Source organism: Anneissia japonica, unplaced genomic scaffold (genome assembly GCF_011630105.1).
Source record: "Anneissia japonica isolate Jap-2015-1 unplaced genomic scaffold, ASM1163010v1 scaffold2392_len1475705_cov187, whole genome shotgun sequence".
Classification (NCBI taxonomy): domain Eukaryota; kingdom Metazoa; phylum Echinodermata; class Crinoidea; order Comatulida; family Comatulidae; genus Anneissia; species Anneissia japonica.
This window is the reverse complement of record NW_022751777.1, coordinates 792,118-813,110: the sequence shown is the minus strand read 5'-3', so window position 1 is coordinate 813,110 and position 20,993 is coordinate 792,118. Positions and strand designations below refer to the sequence as shown.

Sequence of the window (20,993 nt, the reverse complement as noted above, 5' to 3'; positions counted from 1 at the left end):
GGCATTACATAACTGGTCAAACCTCCATAGTGGGGCATCCAGGGGCATAGTTTAAAGAACCCCTTCTAATAAATCTGCCAAATATTGTGTTTGTGGGATTTTGGTCTATTTGGTTTTTTCGGAAATTATAGAAAATGTTACATATTGTTAAGGCGTTGTAGGAGAGTGCTGAGTATCAGTGTTACTGTAAGTAAAAGTATCTAACCCTCTCCAGGGCCCATTTGGACTCGGACTTCGCCCAGAAAGCACATGCGTTACTTAAGGCTTGGTAGTAATGTTTTAGGTAGTAGTAGGAGTGCATAATTGGACTTTATGGGACAATACATTGTTTCTGATATATAAACTGCAATACATTATTCAGCATCGGAAGAGCTTTCCAACGATACCAAACACGACTACTTTTTGGTGAGTTTATATACTTACCCTTATTTTATACACATTTTAAGTATATTTTGCGGATATTTTAAAACAAATAAACACCTATTTTTTAATTATGTTCCATTCTGGTATGAGTGACAGTAGTTTTTATATGTCTGGTTTGTTGCCTGTATAGAAATTATGATTTTAGACACCAACATCATATCTGTAGCTTATTTAGTTCCAATTATATGCACATTTTAGATAAATTTGGCGACCATTTTTCAAAATGGCCGCCATTTGTATACCAGGTGAAAAATCAAGTGTCAACAGGGCTTAGGGTGACCAGGACGGATTAATTAGGGTATCTGGCTATATTGACTGCTTCTAACATTCCACTCCCACTAACTTGATTTCTAGGCCTCTTTTTTTATTTTTTTCCAAGTCTAATAATTGATTTGCAAAGTTTATTCTGTAACTCGGTTTAAATAGTATTAAAATTTTTGTATACTAGTTTTACTTTATAGATTCTTAAAATTAAATTTATGAGCCTTTGTGACAAAATGAATTATGTGGTAATGAAGTATGTTCCTAGGTTGAGAAAAATCGGAGTAAGATCTTTTTAATGTTTACATGTCTAAGAACATACTTAAGAGAAAATGGCTTCTAAGATGAACAACTGATACATTTTGTGTTGGGTTTCCTATCAATTCTGAAAAATAGCTTTACAACATGTGCCTCAAAAACATGATTGCCTTAGGTAACTCAACTCCGAACTGTTACTACTATGAAATATACATATTAAACTTATTTGACAAATCGAAACCCAATTTTTGTGAAAATATGTTGAATAAATCAAATCTACCTGGCGTACCACTAGACTCATTTTGTCAAGACAGCTCACATTTATGAAACTATCTTTCATTTTCCGTACAGGATTTGAGTTGGGATTCTCCATGACTAACCCTCAAGCCCTGGTATGTTGGGAAGCACAGTTTGGAGACTTCGCCAACAACGCTCAGTGCATCATTGACCAGTTCATATCAAGCGGTCAATCCAAGTGGTATCGCCAAAGTGGCTTAGTAATGTTACTGCCACATGGCTATGAAGGAATGGTCAGTTGATATATATTAATGCTATTTTTTATGAATTTAAACTATCTATGGTGAGCTATATAGCCAGAAGAGTATCTAGGAGTCTTGAAGGGGGGGGGCGGGGGCTGGTGGGACGCACGATGGTGAAGTGATGGCGATGATATGTTGTCGTTATCGTGTCTAGTGTAAATGTAGCTTTGAACTTGATTTTCAATGGTGTTTTCAATGTTTTTTTAGATACGCCCATGCTAGTAGCAGAGAGGCTTAAATGAAAAACATTCAAAAGACGTTTGACAAATTGATCTTTTAAATCATTAAATTAATGATGTTGAGTGCTTGAATGTTTATCAGATTTTTACACAGACCCTTGTATTTTTAAGGAGTGGAGGGAGTAGTTCTAATGTTCAGTGTATTAGGTAGATGACAACATGATATTAGGAAAGATTCAGTCCTCCATGATCATCCTGAATTAGTTACACAATGCAGGATTGGCGCAAACTGATAGTTATCCCATGTATGAATGACTATATTGTGATGTTATATCCCAGATTTTACTATCCTTGCATCTTGTTGGTTGGATCACTCGTGTTCCATTTAATCAGTCAATGCTATTTTAAAGAAAGTGTCCATTGGCCATTGGCTTGCAACTGAACTTTGGTCTATACATAAATATCATTAGCATCTTTTTTTCTCTGACTTCTTTACAGGGCCCAGAGCATTCCAGTGCCAGACTGGAAAGATTTTTGCAAATGTGCAATGATGACCCAGATGTCATACCGGTAAGTTTTCTGAAGCATTATTTTCAGCATGTCTTTATACCATAAGTGCTACTTTTCATATGAGTCTAATTATCATGAATAAAGCTCAGCTTCACATACTGTATGCAGCTCATAATATTTGAGTGTTGCTCAGCATCATATATTGAGTGTTGAGTGGAGCTCAGCTTAATGTATTGTGTGCAGCTCAGCTTTTTTATTTTGAGTACAGATTGAGTGCTGAGTACAGCTCATCTTCATATATTGAGTGTTGAGTGTAAGTGAGCATTATATATTGAGTGTTTAGTACAGCTCAATTTCATATATTGAGTGCAGCTCAGCTTTTTATTTTGAGTACTGTTCAGCATTGTATATTGATTGTTGAGTGCAGCTCAGCATCATATATTGAGTGTCGAGTGCAGGTCAGCTTTGTATTTTGAGAATTGCTGATCTTCATATACTGAGTGTTAAGTGCCGCTAAGCATCATATATTGATGTTAAGTGCAGCTAAGCATTATATATTGAGTGTCGAGTGCAGGTCAACTTCGTATTTTGAGTGTTGCTGATCTTCATATACTGAGTGTTAAGTGCAGCTAAGCATTATATATTGAGTGCAGCTTTATTATGGAAGCTTCATATACACCATTTTATCGGGTCTATTTTGAAACAGTGCCATCAACGTCTTTTAACCAATGGACTTCCAGCAGCCTAGCCTGAGCAGCTAGGTTACAAATAGAGCACCGCACAGCGAATAGCGCTACTAGGCCTTTGCACTGCTGCAGCAGAAACAGATATGATCTTTTGCTAACTACTATATATGTAAAAATTGAAATAGCTTTTGTAAGACTTGGACTTGATTTTAATATCAGCATTTCATTATTTTTCCGTTTCGAAGTATTTGTGCTCATTAGTAATTTAGTTTTATCATTTAATTAATCCATGATGGTAGCTATGTAGGGCGAAATTCTAGGCCTCTGGAAGTCCCCCAGTGGTAGTAGTTACCAGGTTTTCAGAAATTTTCATTTCAAATTTAACCAAAATTCGAGATTCAAGATTCCTTTATTATCATAACCAAACTGTGGCAAATGAAATTCTTTTTTTTATGGCGTATATGATTACACAATTTTTACTTGATTCATTTTTTTTTTCTTGAGTGTGTGTGTGTGTCTGTTTTTTAACAGCTTACAGCTAGTAGTCCACCAGAAATACGGATTTGAAACACTGAAGTTGGACATAATTGCAACAAAACGTTTTTCCATGAATATATATAGTTAAATTTCATCTCTACAACATACAAAAAGTTTACCAAAATACACCCATGTGAAAGGTGATTTTTATAGCAAAGAAAACTGAACTTTTTAACTGGGCTCCGCCTATGTTAATGTGTGCAGTGTCTTGGCTACCAAGCGCTTTAATTTGGTTTGCCGCTCGCGCTTCTGATTGGTTAAATTTGCCTTCAACACTCTGTGCCTACTCTGTTACTAACACTTACGTACATACGCAAGTACGCAACTTCGTACGTTACATCCCACTGAAATTGTGTTTTGTGTTGGATAGTTACCCTAATATATATGCCGAATATTTGATTAAATGCTTAGTTATATGAATATAATACAATTTAATTTTAAATATATTGATACGTACGATTAATAGACAACTGGTGAGACCTGCCCTGTGCATGACGACCAAGCTGTGACTCGGGAGTAGGAAAATGTATGCGAGATTTTCATCAATATAGTCATAGGCAAATGTTTTACAATTGTTCTATCGGTAAATTTGAAATAGGCCTACTATTCTACACTTTTCATATAAAGAAATGTTGGAAATCATGTCACAAGTTTAGGATTCGATGTCGAATTATGAGGCCTTCACCACTGGGGAATAGTTCTCAAAAATTCACTTTATATCACGTAAAATAAAAATATTATATAATGACATTCATTATCATATATTTTTCCGATAATTATTTAAGCCGCTCTAAGTTTCTCCACTGTTCTTCTTCATGTTGTTCTTTTCAAACACTATTTTGCATTCATTAATTAATATTAAATTAATAAACATAGGCACTAAGCCTAGCCTACCTACTGCAACTATAATTCAATTTTCTCAATTCAAAGCCGAAGTTAGCTGGTCCTGCCACTCTAAAGCCACCACTGGACTTTCGTCTACGATCGAATATCTTGTTATTGTGCAAGAAATCTTTTTGTTCCTACCTATTACCCAGGGCCGTCGGAATCGCACATGCACACACCGGCTGGCCGGACCACTTTTTCTCACTTTTATATGAATGTATGTATCGCATTGACTTTTTAATGTTATATAGCTAAATGAAAACCCATCATGCGCAGGTGTTTTTGTATTGCCAATGTACATTTCAACTTTTTTAACATTCTTTAATTTTTAGTAAAAAAGACAAAGATCGATTTTGAAAATATTTAGTTACGTTTGGGAATTTGGCGACATTATCATCATAGTCGCACAGAGTCGGACAATAGTTATATGATTCATGGTATCTCTTTTGTATAGAAAGTAGTATGAAACCCATAAAATATCAGTTCAGGCATTCATATATGTGTCTGTGGAAAAATAACAAATGAATAATACAAAATTAAAAGAATACAAATAAAAACATGTAAAAACACCTACACTAAGTCAAATTGGAATATTCATTGCCTGTTGGATCGCAGTTTTAGTGTTGCATGGGTTCTGAAGGCTTTCTAGTATAAACTACCCATATTTCTGATAGTTTACTGAAAAAAATATTTAAGATTTTATATTCAGTACATTGTCAAATGTCTCATATCCCAAAAAAATTATGTGCACTGAGGTGAAAAGTTTAACCTAATAATTTTGATGTTTCATGTTGTTTGTTGAATGGCCTTTATTGTTATTAGTTTAATATAACCACAACATAAGGAAGTCCTCTATTTTAACTTTTAAACTTCTGAACTATACACTAAAGTGGATCTCTCCATGGAAGTATACCTGCAGGGTCTGTCTGCCATGAATATAACAAGGATTGACTAAAAATTAATGCGTAATCGGTATAAGGCCTTCCAGAAGCAAACACAGCATATACTTATTTTTTTTTACAATTCAAGTGATAGTATAGGCCTAATTCATCTAGAGATACTTTATGTTCCAGGCTGAACTTTGCAAGAAAATGTAATTAAAATTGTACGAGCAGTAGGTTCATTAACGTGTAGGCATAAGAGGCTCATTTGCATAGCATATTGTATCCTGTGTTTTATTTATTGCATATTGTTTATACTTCATAGCTTATTACCCTCCACACAATGTAAATATAATTAAAATATGTTATAGTAATTTTTGTTTTATGTATTATACATGTGTTTGTGTTTCTTGCACTTTTGCAAGAATAAGCAACTCAATTCATCTAATCTAGTTATGGCAATGATAAATTAAATTTTAACAATATTATTTTCTACAGCTTTTAATCCAGCTGCTATTTCCAGGTGCCACATTTCTAACATATAGTCTATCCATGCTAAATTTATATATTGTGGCTGCCCCTTGAGGGGAAGGGATAGTGGCTCTAGGTTAGCATCTATTTTCGGACATTCATAGGTGCCAAACAAATTGTTTATCAACCATGGTGGGGCTAGAGTGGATATACTCCCAGACCTTGCTAACTTCAAAATCCTGTATCCATGAATAGAGATAGCAGGTCTCCATTCTTCAGTTACTACCTAATTTGTCAATCCCCCTGCCCCTCCCCTCCATGCTCTCCCCTCCCCTCCATGCCACTTGCTCAATGCTTCCGATGGCTATGTTACCACGTTATAAATCGAACGGATATTTTCCGATAGCCTCCCCGAGTCTCCCTAAAGTTGTCAACAATTTCTCAAATATAAAAAGGTTTAGGAACTGAAATTTTCATTAATATATTAGGCATGCATGACATGTGGTCTACTGTTATACAGTCTTAATTGTCTATGTATTTTGGGCCACCCAAGTATGTTAATGTATCTGATGTTTATCGAAAAACAATGAATAAGATAAGCATTAACAATTAAGACCCAAGCAACTTTCATAAATAGAACTGCTCTGGCATGATTCCAGATAATGTCCAATCATTATAGCTCTGTAATTCCTGCAAAACCGGAGTAATAGTCCTCCCGAATCTCCCGAAGCAAATCTCGCATGCGGGTCTCTCTTTTCCGGCAACAAACAAATGACCTACATTGACCTAACAATTGATCAATCATAAATAAGACTTTTTTGAAAACCAGAGTATGTATCGTGTAGAAGTCTACTGATAAACAATGCTACAATTTTGGTTATAAAAATCACCTTTGTGTTGGTCCTACTTCGGTAAACTTTTAGTATGTTGTCACATAATTAGGTTTATATTTAGATCATAAAATGATTTGTTGCAATTTGTCCAATGGATCCATATTTCTGGTAGACTATAGAAAGTATTCAATCTATATTTCAAGCAGAGGTTGAATTTTCTTTTTATATTTTATTTAAATTTTAAATAAATTAATGTTATCTGACAAGATGAATATTTGAAGTTTGAAGAGAATTTTGATGTCTTGCAGATGTAAAATTATTACTATTATCATTGTTGTTATATTACTATGCACACATAATCTAACATGCTATGTACACATTCATTGATACAATTTCTGTTTGCTTCCAATGGAGACATAACTGTTAATCTTGATAATTCATGTTCTTTATTTATACATGATGTTTTTCGATATTGTCGTTATATGAGGTGTATCATAATAACTCAACAAGCGATCTCAATAATGAAAGCGCCCTCACACAGCAGTATGCACCGAAGGTAATGGGATGTCCAGTAGATGCATTAGAACTGGCTGCATGCTTATAGTGAGGGTCCATATTCATGAAAGTGGACTAAAGTCAAAGCCTATTTACACAGTGCAACAGCATCATGTGATACCAGCAGAAAATTTCTATATAATTTTTTACATTGATCGACATCGTACGTGACGGCAACAGCGTAGCAAAGTGACGTATCACTTAGCATAAGCTCATCTTCTGTTACCAAAAACTGTCACACAACCAAATAATATTCTGACCAGTTGGTGACTCTGGTTACCCTTCGCTAAGCATGCAGAATGCAGAAAAAACTGCTAACAATGCGTGCATAACACCTGTTGTAAGGCTGTGTATTTGCCAATGTCGCTGTCACCTACTGATGTTGTGTTCTGTGTAAATAGACAGTCTGGTAGTTGGTCCTGAACTGAAGTTAGTCTGCTTTTAAAGAATACGGGCCAAAGATTGCCTTTTAAATTAATGTTTGTGAAGAGAAATTACCTTCCTGATAATATTGCTGTGATTTAAGTTCAGGTCTTTCCATAAATTAGTGGGTAGTACTTCTTTATTTTAGTTTACACGTGTATTTGCGTACATAGAACATAGAATCCTCAGCAGGCAGGAGATCCCAAAAAAGGGCGCACAAGTGGGTATAGTTCACAATGCTAATATACAAAGGAATTATTATCATTAAAACTGACAAAGGAAATGGAGTTGTCGTGATTAATAGAGATGATTACCATTCCGGTATTCTTGAAATCATTAATGACCACACTAAATTTACTATACTAAAAGCAAACCCTACAATGGTGCAACTGCTACTAATTATAGTCGTTGGTCGGTATAGCTTCGTTAAAGGAAGTTTATCCCCTGTACTCACATTTTAATGGTGAATTCACTCCATTTTATGAATTGTAGGGTATATTTGGCCTATACGTTTATTCTTTTGTAAAATTTTTATGATGCATGAGATAATACAACGTAGGCGTAAGATGTGAAAAGTAGAGGCTCATGCGCGAGATTCGCACATTATGCGTGAGAGTTGGCAGGTATACAAATACAGTTCTCATTGAGAGGATAAGGGAAAAATTTGGTGACAATAAAATTAAACACAGGCTGTGCCCACTGATGCCACCCTAAAGCACTGTTAATACTATTAGGTTATATGTGACAGATACATGTGACTTGCCCATATATGGATATGATATGATATCATCGTGCCCTTATATGGTTGTGATATAACATCACCATGTCCATATATGAATGTGATATGACATCACGCCCATATATGGGTGTGATTTGCCATCATCATGCCATATATGGGCAAATCACACAGATTGGTCAATTGAAACATAATGTTAACAGAGCTTGATTTCAAATGTCTTGCATCCACTGCATTCTCTAAAGAACAGGTCAAAATTAACCAGTGTATTTTTACCCCTTTCCCCCTCTTGATATACTACGCTTTAAGTTGTTTTTTGCTTTGCTCTTTATCTAGCAATAAATAATCATTGCTGGGGTTGTAAACGATACATAAAACTAAATGAATTATCATTGTGTATCGTTTACACAATTATACACAATAAATTATCATTGTGTGTACAATACACAATGATAATTTATTTAGTTTTGGAAAATTGATGTACCAAAATTCTATTTGCTGTACAGTACTTAAACTCCTCATGACATTTGACTATTTTTGCTGTGTGATTCATGTATTCATATTCCAATTTAATATTTAATTTTAGATTGTGTTTTATTGTATCAAGCATGTAAAAATGAGTGATACTTAATGTATGATTTTGAAGAAATTTTAAGTTATTTCCACACTATCAAATTTTATGTGTCAAACAAATGACATTTAAGTGTAATATGACATTATCATGCCCGTATATGGGTACATCTCACCAATTTCTCAAATAAAATTTGATAGTGGGGATAGAGCATTACATTTACAAATAGCTTGTGATTATTTATGTCTTGTGTGTGTTGTGGTCAGGTATTTTTTTTAAATATCTGGTTGTGTTTTTGAATAATTTCTTTATTTTAGACGCTGGTTGCTCTGTATTGAAATGTGTTCAGCAAAACTGTAGTCCATATGAATTTGGTATCACCAGTTTATTATTAGGATGAAAATTCTAGATATGTGTGACACTATACGCTCCCCAAACCCTGTGTGTTCCCCTTTATACCACTTCACTCATAACGTTGCTACAACTAGTTTGATATGATGATGGATTCTCAATTTCCAACTACTGTTTCTAATTATTATTATAATTTTGATTTATGTATAATTAGTGTTATTATTATTATTATGAATATTGTTAATTTTATTATTAGTTGTTATTAATATATAAACAGTTATTTTATTAAAAATTATTGTTTTATGTCATAATTATAATACAGGTGACTTTAAATTGGTTGTATTTACCATGTTATGCTTTTTTTATGATTTTCATCCACTATTTAGGCTAGACTTTCTTTTACCTTGCAGCCTGCATATAATTATGATTTCAAAAAAAACATTTATTTTTTGGCATGTTAGCTACCATCAATTTAAAGAAATGGAAATTTCAGAAAAAAAAAAACAAAAAAAAAAACACAAAAAAAAAAACATTTTTTACAATTCAAGAACTATACATTTATCAATCTAATTAAAGTACTGAATTATTTATTTATTTGCAACATTACTTTATATGCCATGCAATAGTATCTTGAGCATTTTTAACCTCACACCACAATTAATTTTTTCTGCTTTTGCAGTAGTATGAGAAAAAAAAAATTACTTTTCTTTTGTTGTTTCTGTTCCTAAACAATGTATATAAAAGTTTAGCCTCATCTTTTCACATGTATTTATAATAACTTATTGTTTGCATCTTCGCATAGACTCTGGATGAGAAGTTCGCAATTGATCAACTGCATGATTGTAACTGGCAGATTGTCAACTGCAGCACGCCAGCTAACTACTTCCACGTTCTACGACGACAGATCGCAATGTCTTTCAGAAAACCAGTAAGGTTATTTTGTTTCGAAACTATACATTGGCTGGTATCCAATATTTTGAAAGGGAAGTCTTTAAATTAGAAAGGAACTGAATTGTTTGTTACCAAAAAGCCAACTCCGTGTTTGACGCAGACTGATGCGATTTGCTGTCACGTTGGATCTGTGTGGGCTTAACACAGACGCGATAGGTCTACATCGGGGGCGGTTACATCTTGATTATTAAACATGTTTAATATTCTTAACTCTAAAGACTGTCCCCGATGATAAATTAATTGGGCTGCGTGGTACGACGACGCTCTCAGGATAGGCCTTTCCGGAATGTCAATCATTCCTAACAACTGACCAATCAGAACAGCGCAGGAATACGTGCACGTCCCACAAACACACGTGTTGTCCCACTAGCGCATGTGTTTGTGTATGTTTACTGTTGTTTTATGGGACCCTAGCAACAATATCCAAGGGGTGGAGCCTAGCTTAGCGGAAAGGTTGATTGGCCTTAAAGTTGATATAATATTTGGTCAATTTTTACTGACCAATTCAATATTTTAATGTTTTTGGTTTTTTTTTGTAGACAAAAACATCTGTTTTCAGTATTTAAAATTTTGTCAGTGTGTTATGTTGAATATTGATTTTCTTTCTTCTTTCCTTTTCTATTTCTTTCTGTCTTTGTAGCTTATTATAATGACACCGAAGAGTCTGCTTCGTCTGCCTGAGGCTCGATCTTCTTTTGATGAGATGGTGGAAGGTAAGTCTAATTCTTTGTATTGTAACTTGATTGAGTTGATGCCATAACCTAGCCAGATGCTAAGGAAATAATTTTGTATTTTTGCATCAAAAATGGCAACTGAGGCAAGAGCATAGATGTATTATAACAACTAGAGTGCTAACTAGGCGACCAAGCAGTATAGGGTTGTGTATGTGTACTTAACAAGATGACCACATTCAGGTGTAGTATATATATTACAACCTTAAATAATTATTTCATTAATAATGTTAATAAATTATTATACTAGCCTTACCTAGCCAGGAACAGGCCAAGTAGAGGATATGATTTAAAAATATAGTACTGACGAATGAGAATTGAAATTATGTCAGCTACACCGCAACTCCAAGTTTTAAACATACGGGGAACTTAGCTGTACTCAGAACTTTTATATTAAATGAAGGGCGCTATTGAAAATGATGCTTGGGCATATTTTGGTTGACCGGATATACGGCAGCCATCTTGCTGAGTGAACACACACAGCTCTGCGTTTTTTAGGACATAGAATGCATTGGAGTTAGTGCTCTAGTATTCATATTATAACACTGGATAAGAGTGGCTGGTGCAGTATTGCATTACTTTGGTGTTGTTGCATAATCAACATATTTTTTTATAGTGCTTACCTTCGAATGCACATCATTGTTTTTCTATTTAATAAACTTTTAATCACACATAGCATATTATTTTAAGCTTCTTTTTTAGATCAAAAACACATTGGAATCGGCATTCTTGCATTGTTGTAACCCTATGTGAAATAGTACTCTTAAAGAACTGTTCATGCTAATGTTTTTCCTTTTCTCTTTATTGAATAAACACTCTTGTTTGTAATAGCGGCACGCATAATTAGTGCATCCAAAGTAACAAAACATTGATATGAAAATATAGATTTTATTATTTCATAATGAATGGATGTTTTTGGCATAGTAAACAGATGAATAATATTTCATAAGGCTCATGGAAGTTGATTTTATTTATTTTATTTTTTTCATTTTAAATTTTAATTAAATGCTATCAACTTCTTATACTTAACTCATTTGCTTTCAAGGTAATCAATCTAAATAATTAAATTTTCTTTTTCTAATTTTTTTTTTTAGCCTACCACATGTAATACATATGTTAACAAATTTTTATTTATTCTTGATAGGAACCTCTTTCCAACGTCTTCTACCAGAGACCGGATTAGCATCCAAGAATCCAGATGCTGTAAAAAATCTAATATTTTGTTCCGGGCGTGTGTATTTCAACCTGATTAAAGAAAGGGAAACCAAAGGTTTAAATGAACAAGTAGCGATAGCTACAATTGAGCAGGTAATTATACTCTTTATAGCTTTCAGTTTTTTATGGAAATCACTTGTTAATTCCACTACCAAGTTTAGGTTGCAAATGTATTGGAGACAGTTGTAGAGAAGTAGTAATTATTTATGAGAGTAGAAATAAATTTATATTATTAGAAATTGTGCAAGGGTATGTGATTGAGGAAAGCTTCAAAGCTAGAAGTGAATTTTAAAGAGCGAGCAAGCAATTAAGGAAATTCAGATAAGTTAACCTCCTGAAGGCTGAGTTTGGAGTTGAAATTTAGTGTTCTGTCCACACTATCAAATTGTATGTGAAACATTGTGTGCTTATGCCCATATATGGGCAAAATAGTATAATATTACACCCAAAATATGTGAGGTCTCACCACAAAATGAGATGCATCTTTGGTGAAATCATATTGAGATATTCACCAAAACAGGCCAAAGCCAACATTTTTACAAAATTTTGATTTTAATTTTTTTTGAATAACTTGATACTTATTATGATTGTATACTTTGTAAGTGAATTTTCTTGCCAAAACCGTGTTCTCTGCATATATTCTGTAATCCTAGTCATATTATTTTGTACAGGTTAGTTTATCTTTGAGGCCGATTTTCTCAAAACGTGGTTCTTATACACCTAAACCTTGATTGACAGTTGCTATCCTGAATATACTTAAGCATCTATTGTCAATATTGTTAATCTGATGGGGCAAAAGAATTTGAAAACTTGTATGTACCTTGGTTGTTGTATTAGAATTCAGCCTTTCTATAATTTTCCAATTTCAATACAGATATTCTTATGGTAATGCATAAACAATATTTTTAAAATATATATTTAAAAAATGAGATAAAAAATTGATAAAATATAACCTTGATTTGATGGATGAAATATATTTCAGTTTATTCTCTAGTATTCCCATGGAGGTATTAGAGAAGGAGATCACTCGAAAACACGCAGCACTATGAAAATGAGCCTAGGACAAAGCTCCCGCAGCGCGTAAAGGACGTTTGCGCGATGCCTTTGAAGTCCAAATGCTTTAAGGCTTAGTTTACCAAAAAACTGAACATGGCGAAATGGAGAGCACCTTCCTTTTTCCTTTCTCCTTTCTCAATGCGCACTACTTACAGTCAATCACTATGGCTGCGTAATCATTTCCACCTTGAATCTAATACATTTATCTTTCATTTAAAAGTAAGGTATAGTATGGTACTATTTGAAAATTCAATCCAAAGTCAGAGTAATTTTCAGTTTTACACTGCCTTTGCTTTATAGAGCAATCAATCAATCTTTAGACAAAATTACAATAAACACAGAATTAGTTGTAAAAGAAATATTTTGTGGAATCTGTTTCTGCAATATACACATAATAACATACTAAAAGTCCGAAAAAATCAAATCAGGGGAACATTTTTAATTTTAAAGATATTTAATGAGTTAAAATCAAACAGTTTATCGCACAACTGTCGCATTGAAGCGTATAAAAGTAGGTCGCCGCCAAGTTGTTGCTAACGAAAAAAATGATAATTAAATGATACGCCCGTGTCTGATCCATAGGCGAGGAACACATTGGTTTGTTGCATCAAAGAGATGCGTTGCCGAGTGATCTCCACCTCAATAATACCTCCATGGTATTATGGTGATGTAGTGTTTATTCTATTTATTCCTTAACCTATAAATGCCAGTTTGAGGAGCACATACTATAAATCATGTCGGAATGCTATTGATTTTAGCTATGTTCTTCTCTCTGTTGCTAGTCTTGTTGCTAAACATGTTTTATGAGCTTTCAACAACAGTTAATGCGAGCTTTTTCAGATGCTTCACTTTATGTATTTATTTATCTTTGAGCTAACAATAATATTAGAAGAATGATCAAATATTTAATTATGCAGTTCTTCCTCCAATTAAAGAGTTTGGAAAATTGGGTTAGGAGTTGAAATTTAAACTTGAGACTGATATCATATTACACCTAAATAATGGACATATCACAGTTATTTGTCACTTAAAATTTGATACTGTCGGTTAGGTCAAACAAGTCGGACAGTCGTTGCTAATCTTGTTTTATGAGCTTTCAATAACAGTTATCGTCAGCTTTATCAGATGTTTTAGATGTATTTATATATCATTAAAGAGCTAACAATAATATTAGAAGAATGATCGAATATTTAATTAATGCAGTTCTCCCGATTTCAGACCACTTTTGAGACTGGGGTTTCCATTGACTTTAGCAGCTTTGGTTAAATTTGGGACAACAAAAAAGTGGTCTTTAATTGGATGTGGTCTTTAATTAGAGGGAAACTTTGAAATAATGACAGTGGTTATAAATTTATATCGCTACAATTTCAACAATGATCCAAGGTGCAGTTTATTATTTTTTAAACGGGTAATATAATATAATAATTGTCTTTTCTTATTGGTTAGATATCGCCATTCCCCTATGATATGGTGACGGAAGAGGCCAACAAGTATCCAAATGCCAGGATCATCTGGGCACAAGAGGAACACAAGAACATGGGTGCCTGGTCATACGTCCAGCCACGTATACATACTGCACTACAGAGGGAACGTCTCTGCAGGTAAGCCACAAATTGTGCATCAAATTTGCAGTCATTGCACTAGTCATTGTGCTAGAGTATGTATAACATAGATTGGACATCTGAGTGTCAGAATATTGTCTCCAGTCTTTGCAAATTCTAGATGTATTCAGAATTTGTGAAAGATCTAGCAAAATAGGCTTTGCAATTCTTGAAACAATGTGTATGACTAGAGCTACACTTGCACGTTTATCTTGCTGTGGAGTAGCCTCTCTATTAGCCTTTGATGGCTTTTGAAGCAATAAAAATTCCATTGATGACATTTTCCCCCATTTTTTTCCCCTTTTTTCCTCACAGTTTTGCTGGTCGTGGAGCACAAGCTTCAACAGCTACCGGTAACAAAAGTCTGCACTTGACTGAATTACAGAACCTCTTGGACACAGCATTCACTATTGAATAAGCCTCTTCTGTGATGTTTTCACAAGCCATCTAGCATATCCCTGACCATGTTGTTTTATCAATTAGCTGGCTGGAACTAGCTGGAACTGGTTTCATCTGGAATTGCTCATGTGGTACAAGATACTTAGTACTTTAAATTACAGTATTGTGATTTACTGAATGTTTTTTAAAAAGCAATTTTTGTTGATTATATATGTAAAAATATCCTGATTCAAAAATGTTCAGATTGGTATTACACTATATTTTTTGGCTTTAATTACTCATTAAACATATTTTCTTGTATTTTTGTGTGCGGTATATTATATTGTATTCACAACAACGTTAAGTGACTTGAAATTAGGGTGAATTTATTGTAGATAAAATAATTCTACAGTTTGTGTAGATTGGTTGTGAAAGCATCAATGCACATTTGATTTTGTGCCTTTAAAAATATTTAAATAAAAACAAAAAATAACATTGAAAATGCATTTTAAACAATTGTAGAAAAAAGTAGATTCATTCTTTATGAAAATGTTATTTTCTTTCGTAGATGTTATTAAATAATAAGATTCACATTGATTGTTATTTCTTCTCATTCATGCGATTTTGTAGCAATGCAAGTGTGAATATAGACGGTAGCTATTAATGCTTATTGTATGTATGAGGTTGAAATCTTCTGTTATTATTGATGAAATAAATCGCAAAGTTTAAGATTACATGTTAGTTTTAGTTTGTTTTTATTGTATCCTGTGCATTTAATTTAAAGACAGTTGCAGCACCAGAAATTCCTTAATGAGAGGTTCAAGTTCACCTCAGGACATTCATTGGCAAAATAGCAGCATGCAGAACACGTTGGACGTCATCCATCCATGATTGAAAATTCGTATTTAAATGAAAATTTAACAAAAAACAATACAATTTTTCTGTTTATTCGAGCAAATACAGTAGGCCTATTTATATATATATTTATATTAATTTTATTTTTATATTTATGGATTTACTGTATATATTTATATTTTTAAAAATTAAGAAAATACATGGCGGTTTATTGCCATAAATCCCGAATGATGTGTCATTGTTCATATTTTACCATCTCTGCTCTTTTTACAGATACACTTTAAAATAAATTACTGACTCGGCAAATTAGACCTTAAGTAATACAGTATAGACATTAAAGTAATTATATAACTTCCTTTTACATTTATTAAGTTGAGCAGAAAGCCATGCAATGTGACTTTTGGCATTAAAAGAAATATGGCATTGGTTATGTCCGAACAATAAAAAGGGACTTACAAGGCCGTAGGAAGCGGTCTGGTTTTGGCCAGACCAATAATTTCATTAATTAATATCATTTGTGTGCCAAAATTACAGTATGGCTTGACTCGACACATACCCCCACAATTACACCCACACACGGAAATGATATTTTAAATGTTATATGAAATTGACTACCAGGCAAGTGAAAAAAATGAGTTTCAAACTGTTTGCCATTTTTGGACTTTTCGAACAGTCCTTTCTAAAGAGTAATTGTACTGAAGTTCTTGGAAATTTCAGAAACTTGCATTAATTTGCACAGACTGACGTGTCTTTTTCGAAAGATAACGTAACACCACCGTACATTGTACAATCAAAAAACAAATTGCATTTCATGACATACATTTTTAAATAGAGTTCGCTCTCCAATTCGGGACCACCCCTGGGACCTGGGGCTTGGGGTAGTCTACTAGGGGGTTGGGTCTCCAATTATTGGGTTAGCTTTGTTTAAAAGGATTATTCATTTTTGTATGGTTCTGAAAAAGTGGTCTCGAATTAGAGAGGTCTCGAATTCGAGACTACTTTTTCAGAACCAAATAAAATGATAATCTTTTAACTAAAATCTAATCCTCTAATCCGAAACCGGGCATCTAATGTGTCTAATGTAAATAAAAAAATTTCCCCACTATAGTTAAATCTGAGGTGGATAGGAGATTTCTGGCGGACACAGGTATAACATCCCTCTTCGAGTAGAGAGAGTGTTGGAGATAGTTGGCTAGGAGGGGGAGAGGTCCTCTAAGTAGTTACAAGGCTTATGGACAAAAACATTACTTGGAACATCAATATATTTTTCCACCATTTTGCAATAAATAGCCTGCACTGTATTTCACATAAAATAATATACAAATTGCTTGATTTGGTCAAGGAATAATAATAACTTCTGTGTTTAGCTATTAATGCCGGATTCAAAGTCCACCCCACCCCCTTGAGTCAAAGTAAAAAATAATGGAGAAAAAAAAGAAAATTGTATAAAAATTTAAGTCTGAGTGCCATTTCATGGCCATCTAGAGAGGTGCCATAATCATTACAGGGGCGGATCCAGAGGTGTCCGAAAGGGGGTGGGGGCTAAAAGGGAGAACATAGTAACCATGACAAAAGTCTGGAGTATTAGTTGACTGTACAGTGAAATTACGAGGGGCGTTTACTTGAGTAGACCTATATACGTATCCTTTTTATACCAAAAATACCTCCATCGAATAAATGGCCCCTCAAAAATCCTCAGCAATAAACACGGTATATAGGGCCTATTATGACTATATGATGGCCCTACAACAATTTTTTTTTTTTTGTTTTTTTTTTGTAAATTTGATAATCTGAACAGTCAAGCTTTACATTACGCAACAGAAATGTGGACAGAATGTCACTTGTGTCTCACCTCATTTTGTAGTATTGAGAAAATAAAGTTTTCCCAGCTGTACCGTAAATAATCGAATAAGCGCCGCTAATCGAATAAACGCCGCACCAAACGTGATTTTTTTCGCTAAGCGCCGCGGCGCTTATTCGAGTTAATAAGCGCCTGTGTGTGCAATAATGAAACACTTTAGAAACAGGGTAATAAACCCAGATAGCAAACGTTATTATTATATTAACGTTGATTTTTACGTTTACCGCATACGTTGATTAAACGTTGTAAAGCTAACGTTGCACTAACGTTGTTTTGCTTATTACAATAACGTTTCCACAACGTTATATTTTCGTTAACTATAAACGTTATTCTAACGTTAAATTAACGTTGGTGTTTGAACGTTGGTTTAATGTTACCACTTTAACGTTTTCTCAACGGCAATCTACTTATGTTTACACAACGTCAAATTTTGGTTACTGTAAAATGAACTGTAAAATAACATTATTTTAACAATACAGTAACGTTGGTATTTGAACGTTAAGTTAACGTTACCACTCTATCGTTGCACTAACGTTATATTGCTCATTACAATAACGTTTCTACAACGTAATATATTGGTTAGCAATAAACGTTATTCTAATGTTTCATTAATGTTGGTATTTGAACGTTGGTTTGGCGCTACCAATCTAACGTATTTTCTACGTTAATCTACTCGTGTTTGAACGTTATTTATTTAGTTACTATTAAACAGAGAATTAACGGCATTCTAACATTACATCAACGTTGGCGTTTGAATGTTAGTTTACCGTTGCCAACCTAACTTCTTTTAAACGTTCATATATATAACGCTCTTCTAACGTCACATTAACGTTAGTGTGTTTGAACAGTTAGTTTAACGTTACCAACCTAACGTTAATATGTTTGTTAAATTAATATTACCACAACTTTAAATTGCGGTTACTATTAAACGGTGCAATAACACTATTCTAACGTCAAATTAACGTTGGTGTTTGAACGGTCAGTTTAACGTTACCAACCTAACATTGTTTGAACGTAATATGTTTGTTATATTAACGTTGACACAACGTTAAATTTTCGTCACTATAAAACGGTACAATAACGCTATTCTAACGTCATATTAACGTTTATGTTTAAGTGTTAATTAACCTTTACAAACCAAACGTTTTTTCAACGTTGATATGCTAAGGTAACCTAATTTTAACGTTGCATGTTGGTTAACATTAACAATGAAATAATTCTAATTTTACGTTATATTAAAAATTAGGAAAGACAATAGGAATTCATACTAAAATCTCGGGATTTTCTTCAATTTTTATTTCCTTTGCAAAGAATAGTAAAAATAGGCTCCTTTTAGGAACACAGCAGAGCTAGGTCAAAATCACTGTTATCGGACAAGTGCTATAAAACATTGGTCATCTGTCAACACATTGTACTTGGCGTGTTAAATGAAAATAAATAATTAATGAAGTAAACTTTAACACATGTTATTTTACGAAGGAATTTTCAAAACTTGATTCCAATTTACACAGGAATTTGCACTTCCACTGCATGGAGTGTAACTCCAGCTTTCATATCATGTTCATAATATTATGATCATTAATTTATCATTACAGAGTTCTTGCTGTCTCACCTTTATGAGCTACTATTTTATAAATTCATTCACTTGTCAATATAGTGACATACGAAATGGAATTTTTGCCCTCATCTTTTCCGCTGCAAATTTCAGCCATTACTATCTTTTCAATTTCCGCATCTGTAGCCTTGGCTGTCAGGGCGTTTTTACGGTTAGCACCTAGAAAAAATGTAGTTTTAGTAATTATTTTATAGTTACTGAAGTTTAGACATAATATTTAGATTTAAATAATATAAAAGTTACTGTCCAATAAAGCAAATGGGAACATGTTTGCAAACATGCAACAATTAAATAAAGTCCCTTTTGACTATTCACGGTGCTCTTTGTACATTTTTATTTTGTTCAATATAACTTGCTGTAAATGTGTGGAAATAAAAAGTGATTTGAATTGATATTGAATTGAAGGATGGCAGTTGAATTATGAATAATTTATGACAATCCTGTTTTAATTACTATTACCTGTATGTAGGCTTTAGATCAATTAACAAGGAGAAAGGAGAACTTTTGTATTCTTTATTATAAGGTTTCTACATATTTTATCATTTTATGATTTCCTACTACAGTAGTACTACATATTTAATTATAACACTGTAGCCTCGGATTCAATAACATACATAAATAAAAACAGAAGTCGCTTTAAAGGTCAAATTACCGCGGTCACACTAGAAGATAGCGAAACATTAGTGTTACTACTGTATAACATTCCGCTTCGAGGCCCATACCTTTCACAGAAACATAACAAGTTATTATTAATATTATTGCAATTATTGATATTACAACAAGGCTACTACTACCACAATTAATAATTCAGACTTCTCAAGTTACTAAAATGCATTTCCGTAACCATGCCTTCTAGTTTCCGTAGTAAATGAAAAATCCCGTAGCACCTCAGTGGCGGATCCAAGGGGTGGGGGTTCAAGGGGTTCGGACGAACCCCCCTCTGTGAAGAAACGTAACAAAATAATCTTGGCTTAAAAGGCATTAGGCCTACCAACCGTTTCGCATCGTGCGAGACGATCCCGCATTTTAAAGTGATTTTGGATGTAACACGCATTTGGCAGAAACACATGCGTTATCTTAAATTTGTCACGCATTTAGGTCTAGGCATGACGACGAATAATCACGAATTCAGGAAAAATATAATTAAAATTATAAGAATTTTTTAATTAAAAATATAAAACAATCATGCAGTAACTTGAGTCATTAGAGAGCTTTCGTTTGAGATTCAATTCACCGAAAGCTTTGGTGGCGCGTGCGGTCTTGCGCGTTCATTGTCACAACCAATGTTGATTATGTGATTGAAACTCCAGTTTTCAGCATCAAACACGCACGCAGTCAGGTAAGTACACTATTTATGCGAATTCACTGACGCGTTACTAAAAATTGATTATAAATAAAGAAACAAAGAAGACATTCATTGGCAAAATAGCAGCATGCAGAACACGTTGGACGTCATCCATCCATGATTGAAAATTCGTATTTAAATGAAAATTTAACAAAAAACAATACAATTTTTCTGTTTATTCGAGCAAATACAGTAGGCCTATTTATATATATATTTATATTAATTTTATTTTTATATTTATGGATTTACTGTATATATTTATATTTTTAAAAATTAAGAAAATACA

General features: G+C 33.6%; 1 protein-coding gene across 3 annotated transcripts in view; it reads left to right on the top strand.

Annotated features, from left to right (window-relative positions):
• The window catches only part of LOC117121839 (2-oxoglutarate dehydrogenase, mitochondrial-like), a 63,144-nt gene extending 47,379 nt beyond the window's left edge, over positions 1–15,765 (top strand). For 2 of the 3 annotated variants that reach the window (XM_033267216.1, XM_033267217.1), the window contains exons 16-23: positions 1,294–1,472; positions 2,159–2,230; positions 6,951–7,019; positions 9,902–10,027; positions 10,691–10,763; positions 11,926–12,089; positions 14,499–14,653; positions 14,969–15,765. In XM_033267216.1, coding sequence (XP_033123107.1) covers positions 1,294–1,472; positions 2,159–2,230; positions 6,951–7,019; positions 9,902–10,027; positions 10,691–10,763; positions 11,926–12,089; positions 14,499–14,653; positions 14,969–15,071 — 941 coding nt within the window. In that variant the 3' untranslated portion in view covers positions 15,072–15,765. The remainder of the gene's footprint in view (positions 1–1,293; positions 1,473–2,158; positions 2,231–6,950; positions 7,020–9,901; positions 10,028–10,690; positions 10,764–11,925; positions 12,090–14,498; positions 14,654–14,968) is intronic. The other variant, XM_033267218.1, reaches the window with a different exon arrangement.
• The last annotated feature ends 5,228 nt before the right edge of the window (positions 15,766–20,993 follow it).